Source organism: Lepisosteus oculatus, chromosome 17 (genome assembly GCF_040954835.1).
Source record: "Lepisosteus oculatus isolate fLepOcu1 chromosome 17, fLepOcu1.hap2, whole genome shotgun sequence".
Taxonomy (NCBI): domain Eukaryota; kingdom Metazoa; phylum Chordata; class Actinopteri; order Semionotiformes; family Lepisosteidae; genus Lepisosteus; species Lepisosteus oculatus.
In genome coordinates, this window is record NC_090712.1 from 4,635,092 (window position 1) to 4,648,228 (window position 13,137).

General features: G+C 40.8%; 1 protein-coding gene across 5 annotated transcripts in view; it reads left to right on the forward strand.

Annotated features, from left to right (window-relative positions):
• LOC102692301 (son of sevenless homolog 1) overlaps positions 1-13,137 on the forward strand; it is a 57,034-nt gene that overhangs the window by 34,454 nt on the left and 9,443 nt on the right. For all 5 annotated transcript variants that reach the window (XM_015362578.2, XM_069179801.1, XM_015362579.2 and 2 more), the window contains exons 11-21: positions 203-861; positions 4,016-4,097; positions 4,857-4,979; positions 5,414-5,517; positions 6,004-6,226; positions 7,469-7,588; positions 8,572-8,734; positions 9,325-9,442; positions 9,875-10,047; positions 10,550-10,666; positions 11,562-11,826. In XM_015362578.2, coding sequence (XP_015218064.1) covers positions 203-861; positions 4,016-4,097; positions 4,857-4,979; positions 5,414-5,517; positions 6,004-6,226; positions 7,469-7,588; positions 8,572-8,734; positions 9,325-9,442; positions 9,875-10,047; positions 10,550-10,666; positions 11,562-11,826 — 2,147 coding nt within the window. The remainder of the gene's footprint in view (positions 1-202; positions 862-4,015; positions 4,098-4,856; positions 4,980-5,413; positions 5,518-6,003; positions 6,227-7,468; positions 7,589-8,571; positions 8,735-9,324; positions 9,443-9,874; positions 10,048-10,549; positions 10,667-11,561; positions 11,827-13,137) is intronic.

Below are 13,137 nucleotides of genomic sequence, written 5' to 3' on the forward strand. Positions count from 1 at the left end.
GCAGAGGGTTGTAGGCCTTTCCCAAAAGATTTTTTTGTTTGTATTGCTATATTTGATCTTTTTTTATTATTATACAGGGATCTTGCATTTGCCATAAGCTTGGTCCCCAATTTCTGGTTCCTACATAGAAAACAAGACTCAGATTTCTAAATTCAAGGTCTGATGTGTCTCCCTTGTCTCTCTCTGACTGGGCTTTCCCCAGCGAGTCGGCCTGCCGCTTCTACAGCCAGCAGATGAAGGGGAAGCACCTAGCCATCAAGAAGATGAACGAGATCCAGAAGAACATCGACGGATGGGAGGGCAAAGACATCGGGCAGTGCTGCAACGAGTTCATCATGGAGGGCACGCTGACGCGGGTGGGCGCCAAGCACGAGCGCCACATCTTCCTCTTCGACGGCTTGATGATCTGCTGCAAGTCCAACCACGGGCAGCCTCGCCTGCCGGGGGCCAGCCCCGCCGAATACCGCTTGAAAGAGAAGTTTTTCATGCGCAAGGTACAAATCAATGACAAGGACGACAAGGAAGGCGAGTACCGGCACGCCTTCGAGATCATCCTGAAGGATGGCAACAGCGTGGTGTTCGCCGCCAAGTCGGCGGAGGAGAAGAACAGCTGGATGGCAGCCCTGATCTCGCTGCAGTATCGATCCACGCTGGAGCGCATGCTGGACGCTACCATGTCACAGGAGGAGAAGGAGGAGCAGTTGCGGCTGCCTAGCTCCGAGGTGTATCGTTTTGCCGAGCCAGACTCTGAGGAGAATGTGGTCTTTGAGGAGAACGTGCAGTCCAAGTCGGGCATCCCCATCATCAAGGCCGGCACGGTTGTCAAGCTCATCGAGAGGCTAACTTACCACATGTATGCAGGTGAGCTGTCCTTGTGCAGACAGGAGACGGGTAGGGGTGTGTTCACGTATCTGTGAGTTTGATGTGTGAAAGGCTTGTTTTACCCTACTGATGATGTTTAGTAGCAGTAGTGATCCTGCTCAGTTTGAGATTAACTACAGGTTCAGACATTGGTGTCTGTGCTTGACTGAGGAGTCAATGGTGCCATCTGTGGATTTAGGACTGAATGCCTCCAAGTCAGAATCCTCCCTCAAAGCAAGGATCCATTCCCTGTGCTTTCTTCTCTTCTAAGGCTTATCTGCAGGCTGTATCCATATCTGTAGCTATAAGTGTCCTGGTTGCACAGCCTGTAGCAGTGTTTGCAAATTCCCATCCACACCGCATCTCCCCCTAACACAAAGAAGACAAATAAAGTACATCATTGTCTGAGAGATTTGAATAACCTTGGTTTCTGAAAATGAGATACTGAACACTTCAGTGTTGTGTACCTGCTGGGTGTCTAAAGCATATGTTTTTTTTCCCTCTCTGTACTCCAAGTATGTTTTTCAGGCCAAAATTATTTAAACAAAGTCACCCTAGGTCATATAATGGAATTCCTGTGAGACAGTTGTTAAAGGAGAACAATAACATTTCCTTCATTGATAAGAAACACAAAGGGAAGGCAAAAAATGTTTTTTTACTCCGTTATTTCAGTAAATAGCTAAAATAGACACTAACAAATGCTTTTCAATTTAGTGTTTTATTATTTACAAATGAATGACTGTTATAGGAAGTAGGAGTAAGACATAGATCACAGGTTGGCACCATGATTATTTTCTAGTGTAGATATGTTTAATTGTGTATTTAAACTCTGACAATTAAATATCTAACTAAATGCTCAGAAATTAAAACTTCTTGTTGTTCAACACCATGTACACATTCATGATTTTTTTTCAGGTTATGAAATGTTGCTTCAGAGCATGTCAGTAAGCTGTGTTTATAATATAATGTTGTGAAGTTCAGGATAATCTTTCTAGTTGATCTGAATGTGCTTAAATCTTTATTAGACATTATTACCTGAAAGATGAATGCACTACATATTCTGGAAAGAAAGTAAGTTTTAGAAGCTGTGGTGTAGAGATGCTGACAAACCACATTGAATGGAAAAAAATTCAGTGCATGTTTGTTGTCATTTTAGGTTGACTCAGATTATATAAATTGTGAATTAGCAGTATGACTGGTAATAAAAGCATTCACAACACATTGAGTTAGTCAGATGTACCAGCTGGGTCCTATCGTGTCGTGTACACAGACAAAACATTTTACTTTATGAACATGCTGGGTGCTGTAAGAGGCCTGTGTTTTTAATGCGATTTGAAAATGTACATTTCCTCCTGCTTTCCCAGGGCTTTCGTCAGTGGGGTACTATTTAAAGCTTTTTGCACGCTCTATAAATATTTGGAAAGCTATTGGACGTCAGTGCTCCGAATCTGATGACCCGTCTTGTTTTAGAGTCATTTCGGGTCTGATAACATTATGACTGTGCTGATAAGGCAGAAACACTTTCTGGAACCTTCTGCTGTGACACATAAAAGGTGGTGCACTGTCTGGCTGTTACTAGCCGTGTGTTAATTAGTGTTATACTTTTGTACTTAACCCCATTAGCTCCCTAAATTAAAGCAGCTCTGTATCCTGTATAATACTTGTTAATAAAATCCAAATGTGTGTAATGCTGTCCTCAAAAGAGCTGTGCAGTCATAGCTGAGTGAGTCTTGGTCAGTATTTTTTACTGAAACATTTACAGTATAAAATTGATTCAGGAATATTTGTTTTACTGAATTCTTCTCTGTTTTTTAGATAAGCTTAAAAATATAAGTTGTGTGTTTTAAACAAGCATATATTTTTGTAAGACACCTGTTCAATCAGCACAAGTACCTTCATCTCTTCACATTTCACTAGACAAATAATAAGCTTTCCCTGAACACCTCAAAATGTAGTTTGAGGGGTTTTTACCTTTTACTCTTTGATCTGCTTAAGCTGAAGATATGAGTCTTCTCAGTGGCTTTTAACTAAAATCTAAGATGTTGTATCAGTTTGATTTTTTCAGTGGCCTATCTCAATGTTCTGTTTTTAAAGTCCTGCTTTCAGTTTCTTCAGTCTTCTCAAAGATAAACACATTATTTATTTATTTTAAATTCACAGTACGTTACTGGCTCCTAACAGGTCAAGGGAAGCAGCCCTTTTCAGGAAAATGAATTGTGAGGTTATTTTAATTTGAAGGGGAAAAAGGTGCTTCCTGTCCTAAACAGATCAACCTTGGGCGCCCTACTTGGAGCAGGAGGAAAATATTTTTTCCCCAAGTGAGCTCTGAATCTTTCTTTTCCTGGGTTACTTTTCTGTGAGTCCTGGGTGAAGGCAAACAGGCTATAAAGACAGTTATCCTTTACTCAATTTTCTCTGCATTTGTGAGAAAGCAATCCACTAACATGAGGTGTTGAGAATTTTTTCTCTTTTAACTCCCAAAACAGCGTGGTGGCTGCTGCTTAATTGTGCAGATTAGAAGGCAGTTCTATTTTTAAGATCTCTGATGTGTCTGAGCCAGGTTTGTGCGTCAGCATAGCGTCTGTTTCCTTTCTGAAATAATTCCAGGCTGATTGTTTGGAAATCCGCGCCGAACCTGCTATTGTTCCTCGGCAGCCCCACTGAAAGGGCTGCTGGAGATTTATCATGTGAACTAAACCCCCTGGTTCACCAATGTCCTGGATCCTTAAGCAGCTTGGTGGGTTTATTGTACCATACACCATGATCCCCTAGTGTACCTGAAACAAGCACACAGTAAGAAGGCAAAGTTTATAAAAATAAATCCTTCCAAGTTAGTCAGCACATTATTATTTTTTTGGAAATTACTTTTTTCCCTCACTTGAATGCAGTAGAAGGGTTAAATTTGTTCTGGAATAAAAAAAGAAACATTTTCCATCTGGGGCATTTCTACCCATTCAGCTCTTTGTTTACACATATGATTTATGATCCTCACCTCTTGCTCTGGTTAGTGCTTATTAGTACATAGAAGTCGGGTAATAGTCTTGAATACTAGGAAGAAGCCTGTCTGCTTAGTTGCCTAGGGAGAGAGGGTTTGTCTGTTATGTAATGATATGTAAAAATACATCTAAAGGGATTTCTTTTTTTCCTGTTTCAGATCCAAACTTTGTTCGAACATTTTTGACAACATATCGATCATTTTGCAAACCTCAGGAGCTCCTTACTCTTCTAATAGAACGGTAAGTGAATCATATTGTTGGAGGAGAAAAAGAACTAGGCGCTAATAATAAAAAGAATAAGAACCAAGAAAAATAACTAGACTGTATTCTCCAGGTTGGCTGGGCATGTTCCACAGCACCGAATGAACAGGTTATTCAGTAACATCGACAATGCTGTTTTACCCAGAAGGCACCATTACCCATGGTGCACTTCCATGTCTTGATATTTCTCAGTCCCAGCCCTTCTGGTTCACTTGGACCGCCAGGAATGGGTTCATCTAAGCGTGAATTTAGATCCTAGGATATCACTAATGGGAATGCAGTGTGAAGCAGTCAAAGCTTTTATAATCCATGATGATGGGGGTTTTTTGCACCTGGGAAACACTGCATTTGTACACTTACTGGCTGAAACATTAGGATTGAGCCCCCACCCCTCTGGCCTTACTACCACTGAATAACCTGAGCGGCCTTCTTGATCAGCAGGAACAGCATGAACAGGATGTGGGTTGATGTTTTTCCACAAGCTTTGAAATATCTGCAGCCCACTCCCATCATGTATTTTGAGCAAGATTGCCTTCAGCTGAGGTTGTAATGTGCGGTATTAGTATGTAGGATTGTACAGGTACTTAATAGGGTTGAAAACTGGTGATTGTTCAGATTAGGAGAGGATTGTTCAGATCAGGGCTGATTGCCCGCCACTCTGAGAGTCTGTTCATTCAGTTGCGAGTATAGGCGATCAGCAGAAGTAGGTGACTGGTTTTTCCCTTCTTTGCCTGACAGGTTCGAAATTCCGGAGACCAGACCCATGGAGACTGACCAGTTCACCATGGAAAACGGAGACCAGCCCCTTAGTGCCGAGCACAAACGTTTTAGGAAAGAGTATGTCCAGCCAGTACAGCTCAGGTGAGCATTACTGCAGTACAGCATCACTGACCCCTCTCCCTCCACATCCCTTTTCTAGACAGGAAAAATGTCAGAATTTAACCCTATACAATTTCACAAGCCCATAAAAGGCATACATGGAAGCACATTGTCTGGGTTTGAATTTTACTTGAAGTCAAACACTTCTTTTCAGTGTGTTAGTGTTGACTATCCAGTGAAAGGGTAGCAGGCAGGTTGGTTTTTCAAGTTCAGACGACAGACGTCAAACATGTATTATATGTTGTACTGTGACGTACCAATTTTAAGGTGGATTAATAAAAAAAATATATTAAAATGGAGAAATTGCACATTACTAAGTAGTAAATTAGTGATAACTAGAGATTAGCTTTGCCTTGCAACTGAATTATACTGCATTGTACCTGACATTTTCTTTTGGATCTCGTCTCTTCCTGTAGAGTTTTAAATGTCTGCCGCCACTGGGTGGAGCACCACTTCTATGATTTTGAAAGAGATGCAGAACTCTTGCAGCGGTTGGAAGAATTTATTGGAACAGTCAGAGGTATGAATGACAAGCAGACAGGCAGTGCTCTGAGTTGTGGTTTCTTTGGATGTCACTGTAGCAGTGCAAGTGAGGCATATTGAAAAAGGTCATTACATAAACCCATACCCATGTGGGTTTTTGCAAACAAAAATTATACAAAGACAACTGTAGTACCAGTAGAAGCACAGTTCCTCATTTTATTTTAAAAAAGAACTTAAAATCCTGTTGACTATGATGTATTCTGCAATAAGTACAAATGCACGGAGTCAATTAAATATTGCACTTAAAGATCTAATTCTCAACAATCAAGAAAGTTCTGATGCTAACTATAGTGCCTTTTTATTTTAAGCATGGACAATGTTGACAGTGAAATGGACAAAAGCTGTGATATTCTCAATGCATGCATTAGGTTTGCCAATCCAATACAGCTGCGGCTTGAGAGCCCTGGAATGACAGGTTTGCTGAGGTGCGGCGTGGTGTGACTGGCTCTCTTTTCGTTGTCAGGCAAGGCCATGAGAAAGTGGGTGGAGTCAATCACCAAAATTATTCAGAGGAAAAAACAGGTCCAAGCGAACGGGCCAAGTCACAACATTACCTTCGAGAACCCCCCTCCCCCTATTGAGTGGCACATAAGCAAACCGGGTCAGATCGACCAGTTTGACCTGATGACCCTTCACCCCATTGAGATCGCGCGGCAACTCACTCTGCTGGAGTCAGACTTCTACAGGTATTTACTCTTCCCTCGCACCCTCATCATATTCGGGTGAACCTTCTTGATTACATCTGTTCAGCCCATTCTTGTTTTCATTCACTCAAACTGCATGTTGCTCGAGAGAATCACTTGTTTCCCCTTTGTTGGTACATCAAAGGCCTCTCCATCAGAATAGTGGCAACACAAGCATATCACAAGAATAACCAGACTTAATAAACCTATTACTTGTTACTTAACTGTAAGAAGCTTTGTTAGTGCAGTAATGATGTTATATAATTATGTGCATATTTATATGTTCAGTTTTCCCCACAGTTATATTTTCAGACACTGCACTTTTTTTTAAGTTTGATAAGGTTAAGTCTCACTTTGCAGGCCAGCTGAGTACATTTACAACGATTTATTGTGCCATACACATTATATGTATGACGTATCCAAATACTACATTTTGCCATGTAAATTATACTGCACTTGAAATTTAATTCTTCTTATTCAAAGGTATGAAACGATAGGAAGGGATTTTATACACGGTTTCATTCAGTATCCTGAGATTTTCCCAGGAAATCTTACTCGAATCTTGACCTTGGCCTCACAATTGCTGGCTCTTGTTAGTATTTTTGTTTGTTGTTCAGCTGCCTATTGTTTGTACTTTAAACAAAAAAGAAAAAGCAATTCTCTACAATATAATAGAAAAAAAAACTCACACTCACAAGCTAAGGTGGGATATGAGGACACAATTAACTAGTTTAATAAACTGCTCAGCTTGTGGGAAAAAACAGTGTGCGCTGTGCCCAGGGATGTTTCAGCATACCGTAGCTTTCCTAACTGCTTTTTCCCACGGGCCAGTCACGAATGGCAGTGCAACAAAGCAGTCAGAATTTGGGATGTTCTTATTGGTAGGTATCATGAAATTCAATATCACATTGCGAGAATATGAGGCCAAACTTAAAAGGATTTATCTAAGTCTAACCAGAAGTTTTTTTGTCCCTGCTTTCTGCTACTAGAAAAACAGCAACAAAGTGTTATATACCACCGGTCCAAAGAGCCAGTGGGATAAACTTTTTATCTGAATAAATACTGTAGATATTTAGTTCTGTTTCGTAACACAAATCACTTGTACAAACTTGGCAAATTTTGCCATTACTTGCTTATCTCCACTGTAATTCCAAAGGATATGTAAGAACTACCGATTTCCATTTTGTAACTGGATTATTCCAACTACAAAAATGCACTTATTGGAAAAAATTATTCTCGCACCAGGGCTGTTCAGCCGTCAGAACTGGTGGGCAGTGTGTGGACAAAGGAAGACAAAGAACTGAATTCTCCCAACCTCCTTCGCATGATCAGGCACACCACCAACCTCACCCTGTGGTTTGAGAAGTAAGTTTTGAATGCTTTATTAGAAGCAGTACAGCACTAGACAGCAAAATCAAATTGGAACTCAAGTTTTAGGAACTGTTGGTAAACTCTGTTGCAGGGATATTCTAGGGTACGTAGCGCTCTACTTTTATAAGACATCTGTGTGGACAAAGTTAGTTCTTACCAAGTTTGTTGACACTGAAGGCCCCTCCAGATCGGTGAATTTGTACATCTTCCATAAATGATGACATAGCATCCTATCAGCAGTTCCTCTCGGAGCCTGGATCTTCTCCTGGTAGTTTCCTCTGTATGCTGAGGACATGGACTTCCAGTAGGGGGCAGCTTTGTCACAGCATTACAGAGCTCTGTAGATTCAACTGCACTCTGCTTCCTTTCTGTCTGACTGACAAGTGTCTGCGCAGTCCAGCATAGCTGGGACAATGGTTCCTCCTACTGCCATCTGAAGCTGTGAAAGAAAAAAATACAAACTGTTAGCATTATTTCACTGGTAGCTAGTATCCAGCGGTAAAAATGATAAATGCAAACCTAACATTTAAACCTATTAAAACCTACTTTAACCTTACATTTAAACTGTGGTATTTTACCACAGTGAAACTTAGTTACATGCTTGCCTTTCATCTTAAAAGAACTAAGGAAGTCATGAATAATAAAGAAAAAGAGCCATCAAAATAAAAATGGAAAGGAAATAAAATAGATCGTACTTTATAATCACTGGTCCAGTGAAAGCTGTCAGTGTTTTTACTGAAAATGTGATTTTACCAATATCTGTGGTCAGTTGTAGAAGCTTTAAAGCTGTGATAATCAGCTAGATATCACGGATAGTGGCAAACCTTATACCCCCCCCAGAAAGTACCAAAATGTTTGAGCGTTCATCATTGAGGGCTCATGGGCACCTTGTAGTCAGTCCTGAGGCCTAGTGTCTGTGAAAGAAAAGGTCTGAGGCCTCAGTGTTGAGCTCACATCTCTGCCCTCATCATCTTCAGGTGCATCGTAGAGACTGAGAACCTGGAAGAGCGGGTGGCGGTAGTGTCACGCATCATCGAGATCCTGCAGGTGTTCCAGGAACTCAATAACTTCAACGGCGTCTTGGAGGTGGTCAGCGCCATGAACTCTTCACCCGTCTACAGGCTGGATCACACCTTTGAGGTACAGACACCAGCCTAGGCTGGCCAGAGCGGGGCTTGAGCAGGAGCAGTAGATGCATCAAGACTTTTAGTGCAAAATGTTCCCCACCTTGTAAGGTGAAAGAGATTTATAAATATTTAAGCAAATTATGCAACATGTTTCATATATAAAAAGTTTACAAAACAAATCTGTGGTGCAGCAATAGTATAAATATTAATTAGGAATTTGTGTGAATAAGACTTTTGAAATCTTTTAATGATTAGAGGAACTGAATCGAACGTAGCCTACATTTAGCCTATGTTATCTTTCTTTTTGTGTCTGTAAGTCGAAGTAAAAAACGAAGTATTTATAAAGAGGCTGCACCTTCTGACAGATGTGTTGTTGGGGAAAAATACTGTTGCTCATTGGATGTCTTTAAGGATACATTTTGTAATATAATTTCAATGTACGAGCAGAGGAGAGGCTTGATGTAAATGCCAACATGCGAATTCCAGGATAGAAAGGAAAAGTAGAAGTGTAATGTTGCAAATAAAAAGCCATATAAAACAAGTGAGCAGGGAGTGATGCTTTTGTATGCTAAACAATGCCTGAATCCTTGCTGTCTTCTGCAGCAAATCCCAAGCCGACAGAAGAAGATCCTGGAGGAAGCCCATGAGCTGAGTGAGGACCACTATAAGAAGTATCTGGCAAAACTCAGGTCTATAAATCCACCATGTGTGCCTTTCTTTGGTAAGTTGGTCCTGTGAAAGGACTTTAAGGTCTGATTGACTGAGGACTTAGCCCACGGTGTCCAGATTGTAAGGCCCACTTTGCCCTACAGTGTCCTACCACTTTTCTGATAATTCAATGGTGGGACATGGTGGACTTTGTGGACAATTTGTGCTTATTCTTTTCAAATACAGTTAGCTAAAAGAAACCAAACATTAGTGGAAATCTGCATTAATTCACATGTGTGATGTGCGGCTTTTTGAGATGTGAAGTTTCTGACCCAAATTCTGCAAAGCAAATAAACTGTTCCTGCGGGTGGTGTGAACAGCACAACACAGCAGTAGATCCTTTCAGTATGGCACTACATTCTAAAGCACTGCTAGAACCACAGTTTTCCACAGTGAACCTGCAATATTTTGTGTTTAAATAAGTCATATTGATTTATTTTTCCAGGAATTTATTTAACAAATATCCTGAAGACAGAGGAAGGAAATCCAGATTTTTTGAAGAGACATGGCAAAGAGCTGATAAACTTCAGTAAGAGGAGGAAAGTAGCAGAAATTACAGGAGAGATCCAGCAGTATCAGAACCAGCCCTATTGTTTACGGGTAGAAAATGAAATCCGAGTAAGTATAGGCGCATTCAAAGCAAAACTGGACATTTTCTGGCACCAAACTAATAATTCTGATGTTACAGCTACCCCAGTAGCAGAAGCTAACTTTGTCTACAATACAGTTTTCTTAGAATATAAATTTTAAATAGTCACAGCTCCAGCTTTTATCACTTAAGTCATGGGTTCTTAAACATTTGTAGCAAAGGTCCATAAATAATAGGTCACATCCTTCTTACATCTCAGTTTTCCTGGGTAATGCTAAGGAAGTGTTTCTGGGACCCGACCCATTGGTTAAGAACCCATGACTGATAATGTTTTATTGTAATAAAACATTTAATTATTTTTTTAAAAAATAATTGAAGATTGTGTTTTGGCCTATTCTGTGTGGGAACAACAATTTATCACCATACATATTTACTCTTTGTTGATTTGTGACGATTAATTATACTGCATTTAGCCTGAGAAGTTGTCATTTCTGGTCATTCATCCTCCTTTTCGCTTTATCTGAAACACAGAAGTTCTTTGAGAACTTGAACCCAATGGAAGACAAAATGGAAAAGGAGTTTGCAGACTACTTGTTCAACAAGTCTCTGGAAATAGAGCCTCGGAACGCCAGGTCTTTACCTCGATTTGTAAGTATTTATTGTTTTGACAGTAATTTAATTTAGGATATTTATTATCGGGTAGTTGTCAGTGGGAGTTAAGAATTAGCAGTAACATTGGAATGAATTAATGATTTCCTTTAATGCCATGCAGGGTTACTTCTTAATGTTTGTGAATATCAATATTCTGTTTTAATACAAAATCTATTAAATGTGTGCACAACCCCAAGGAAAATACCACACAGCCACAATCCATTGTCGCCCATCATCTTCCATATAGGCCAACCCAAAAAATATTAAGACATACTAAAAACAGGACCAACAAGAATTTTGTCATACCAGAAAAAAGAAAGAAAGTAGTGTTGGCTCACTGGCTTCTATCAGGTTTCGTGTCAATTTCAAAATCTTCATGCTCTCCTACAAGGTTCTGCATGGTTTGGCACCTCTGCATCTGAGTTACTGTCATCCTCTTCCCCACCTTGCTACCTTTGCTCGTCTAATTCTGGTCTCCTGTCTGTCCCCTGAGCCCGTCTTCACTCAGTGGGTGATAGGCTCTGCTCCTGCTGCACTCCAAAGCTCTGGAATTCCAAATCTGAGGATGTCAGGGTGTCACCTTCCCTGAGCTCTTCCAAATCTAGACTTAAAACCATCTACTTTAGAAGGGCATTTATTAAACTGGTTCTGAGTCTACCCCTTTGCCTGCCATCTGTATTTCAAACCCTCTCTGTAACTGTTTAATACTGCTACCACCTCTCACTGTGTCTTTCTGTAAAGCGCTTTGAGAAGCCACTTTTAAAGTTGCTATATAAAAATAAGGTTTATATTATAGTTCAGTTTTCACTTTGGATTGGGTGACTTTAACACCAGGTCATTCTAATTCAATGTGACCTTTTCTTTTCTTCTCTGTTCTTGCCGTGTGCCACAGCCTAAGAAATACAGCTGTCCTCTGAAGTCTCCCGGCGTACGGCCCTCGAGCGTCAGGCCCAGCACGATGAGACACCCCACCCCTCTGCAGAACGAGCCACGCAAGATCAGCTACAGCCGCATCCCTGACAGCGAGACGGAGAGCACGGCATCAGCCCCCAACTCCCCACGGACGCCACTGACGCCGCCTCCCGCCTCCGGGGCCTCCAGCTCCACCGACATCTGCAGCGTGTTCGACTCTGGCCCCCCCAGCCCCTTCCATTCCAGTAGGTCTGGGTCGCCTGTCCGGGGGATCGACACGTGCTCTTTAAATGAGCTTATTTCACTGAAACAATGATTCAGTTTCACTTCTCCCTAGAAAAATAGCACTAGCTAGCAAGGATAGATTTTACATATCAAAGGTTGGTGATGTACGTCTGCGGGTTAATTTGTATCGGAGAGAAAGCATTATGCAGCCCTAAGCCTGATGCAGGCTAAGGTCTTTCAGAATCATGCTTGGTCTTGAATCTTCAGGCCTCAGGTGTACTTCTTTCTTTTTCCAAGGTTGCCCTTCTGTATAGATTGTTGAATTTTTCCCTGAAAAGTACTAACGTATGCCTGCAATTTCCCCGTTTTGTTGTAGTCTAGCATTTTACCAACCTGAGACACTCCTCTTTGTTGGCTAGTTATACTTCCACTTTACGGCTCTGTCCCTCTGTGCTATCACATACTTGACTGGATGCCTGTCTGAGCTGTGGTGCCAAACTACAACAGTTAATGAGATTCTGATTCGGCTTCGGTGAAAGTGCTTTCACAGGCCAGTTTGAATGGGAAGCAATCATTTGCATGAAGGATACTAATCTTTTAAGATTATTCTGCATCAGAAAAAAGAACAGGGTTTAGAGAGTAGATGGAAATTAACTTTGCACGCCTGTTCTGTTTGTTATTAAAGCGAGTTAGTCTACTGTTATTTATTTTACCATGAATGACCATTTCTTTAGGACAGCCTTCATAGTTTGACCAGTGTTGTTATATTGAGTCCTCAGCTCTTGTCCGGATTTACATTTGATTCCATATTTGCTGTATACATGTGAATTAACTGAGTTGGCAGTGGTTGGTTAATGATAATTCCAATGAATGACCATCTTTGTTGTTCATGAGATTGAATGGGTCTGTTGCTTACACTAAACCTTGCTTGCCTTTCAACTACTAACCCATACTGCTCTGCTAATGTACCTCCTTAAAAACCTTGGAAATTGTTCACATACCACTTCCCTTGTGGGTCAGCAGGTTTCAACACTATAGTACACTGAGTGTATTCCAAGCCAGACTTATATTAAACAAGGCAAACATTCTAGGTCTTAATCGAGTCTCGTATCCCAGGCCACATTTTTTTTATTTTGCCCGTGTTTCTGCTGTATGATGATGATTGTAATTACTGGATACATCTTGTTAGGAAATTAAAGACATCTTTACTTTATATGCATGGAAACAAAGGAGAAAACCCTTTGAGCAAACAGTTTTTCTTCAGATTAAGAAAATGCAAGATAGTTGGGCCATTGGGTCTTAGATTGTACATAACCCATCAAAGCAAAAGA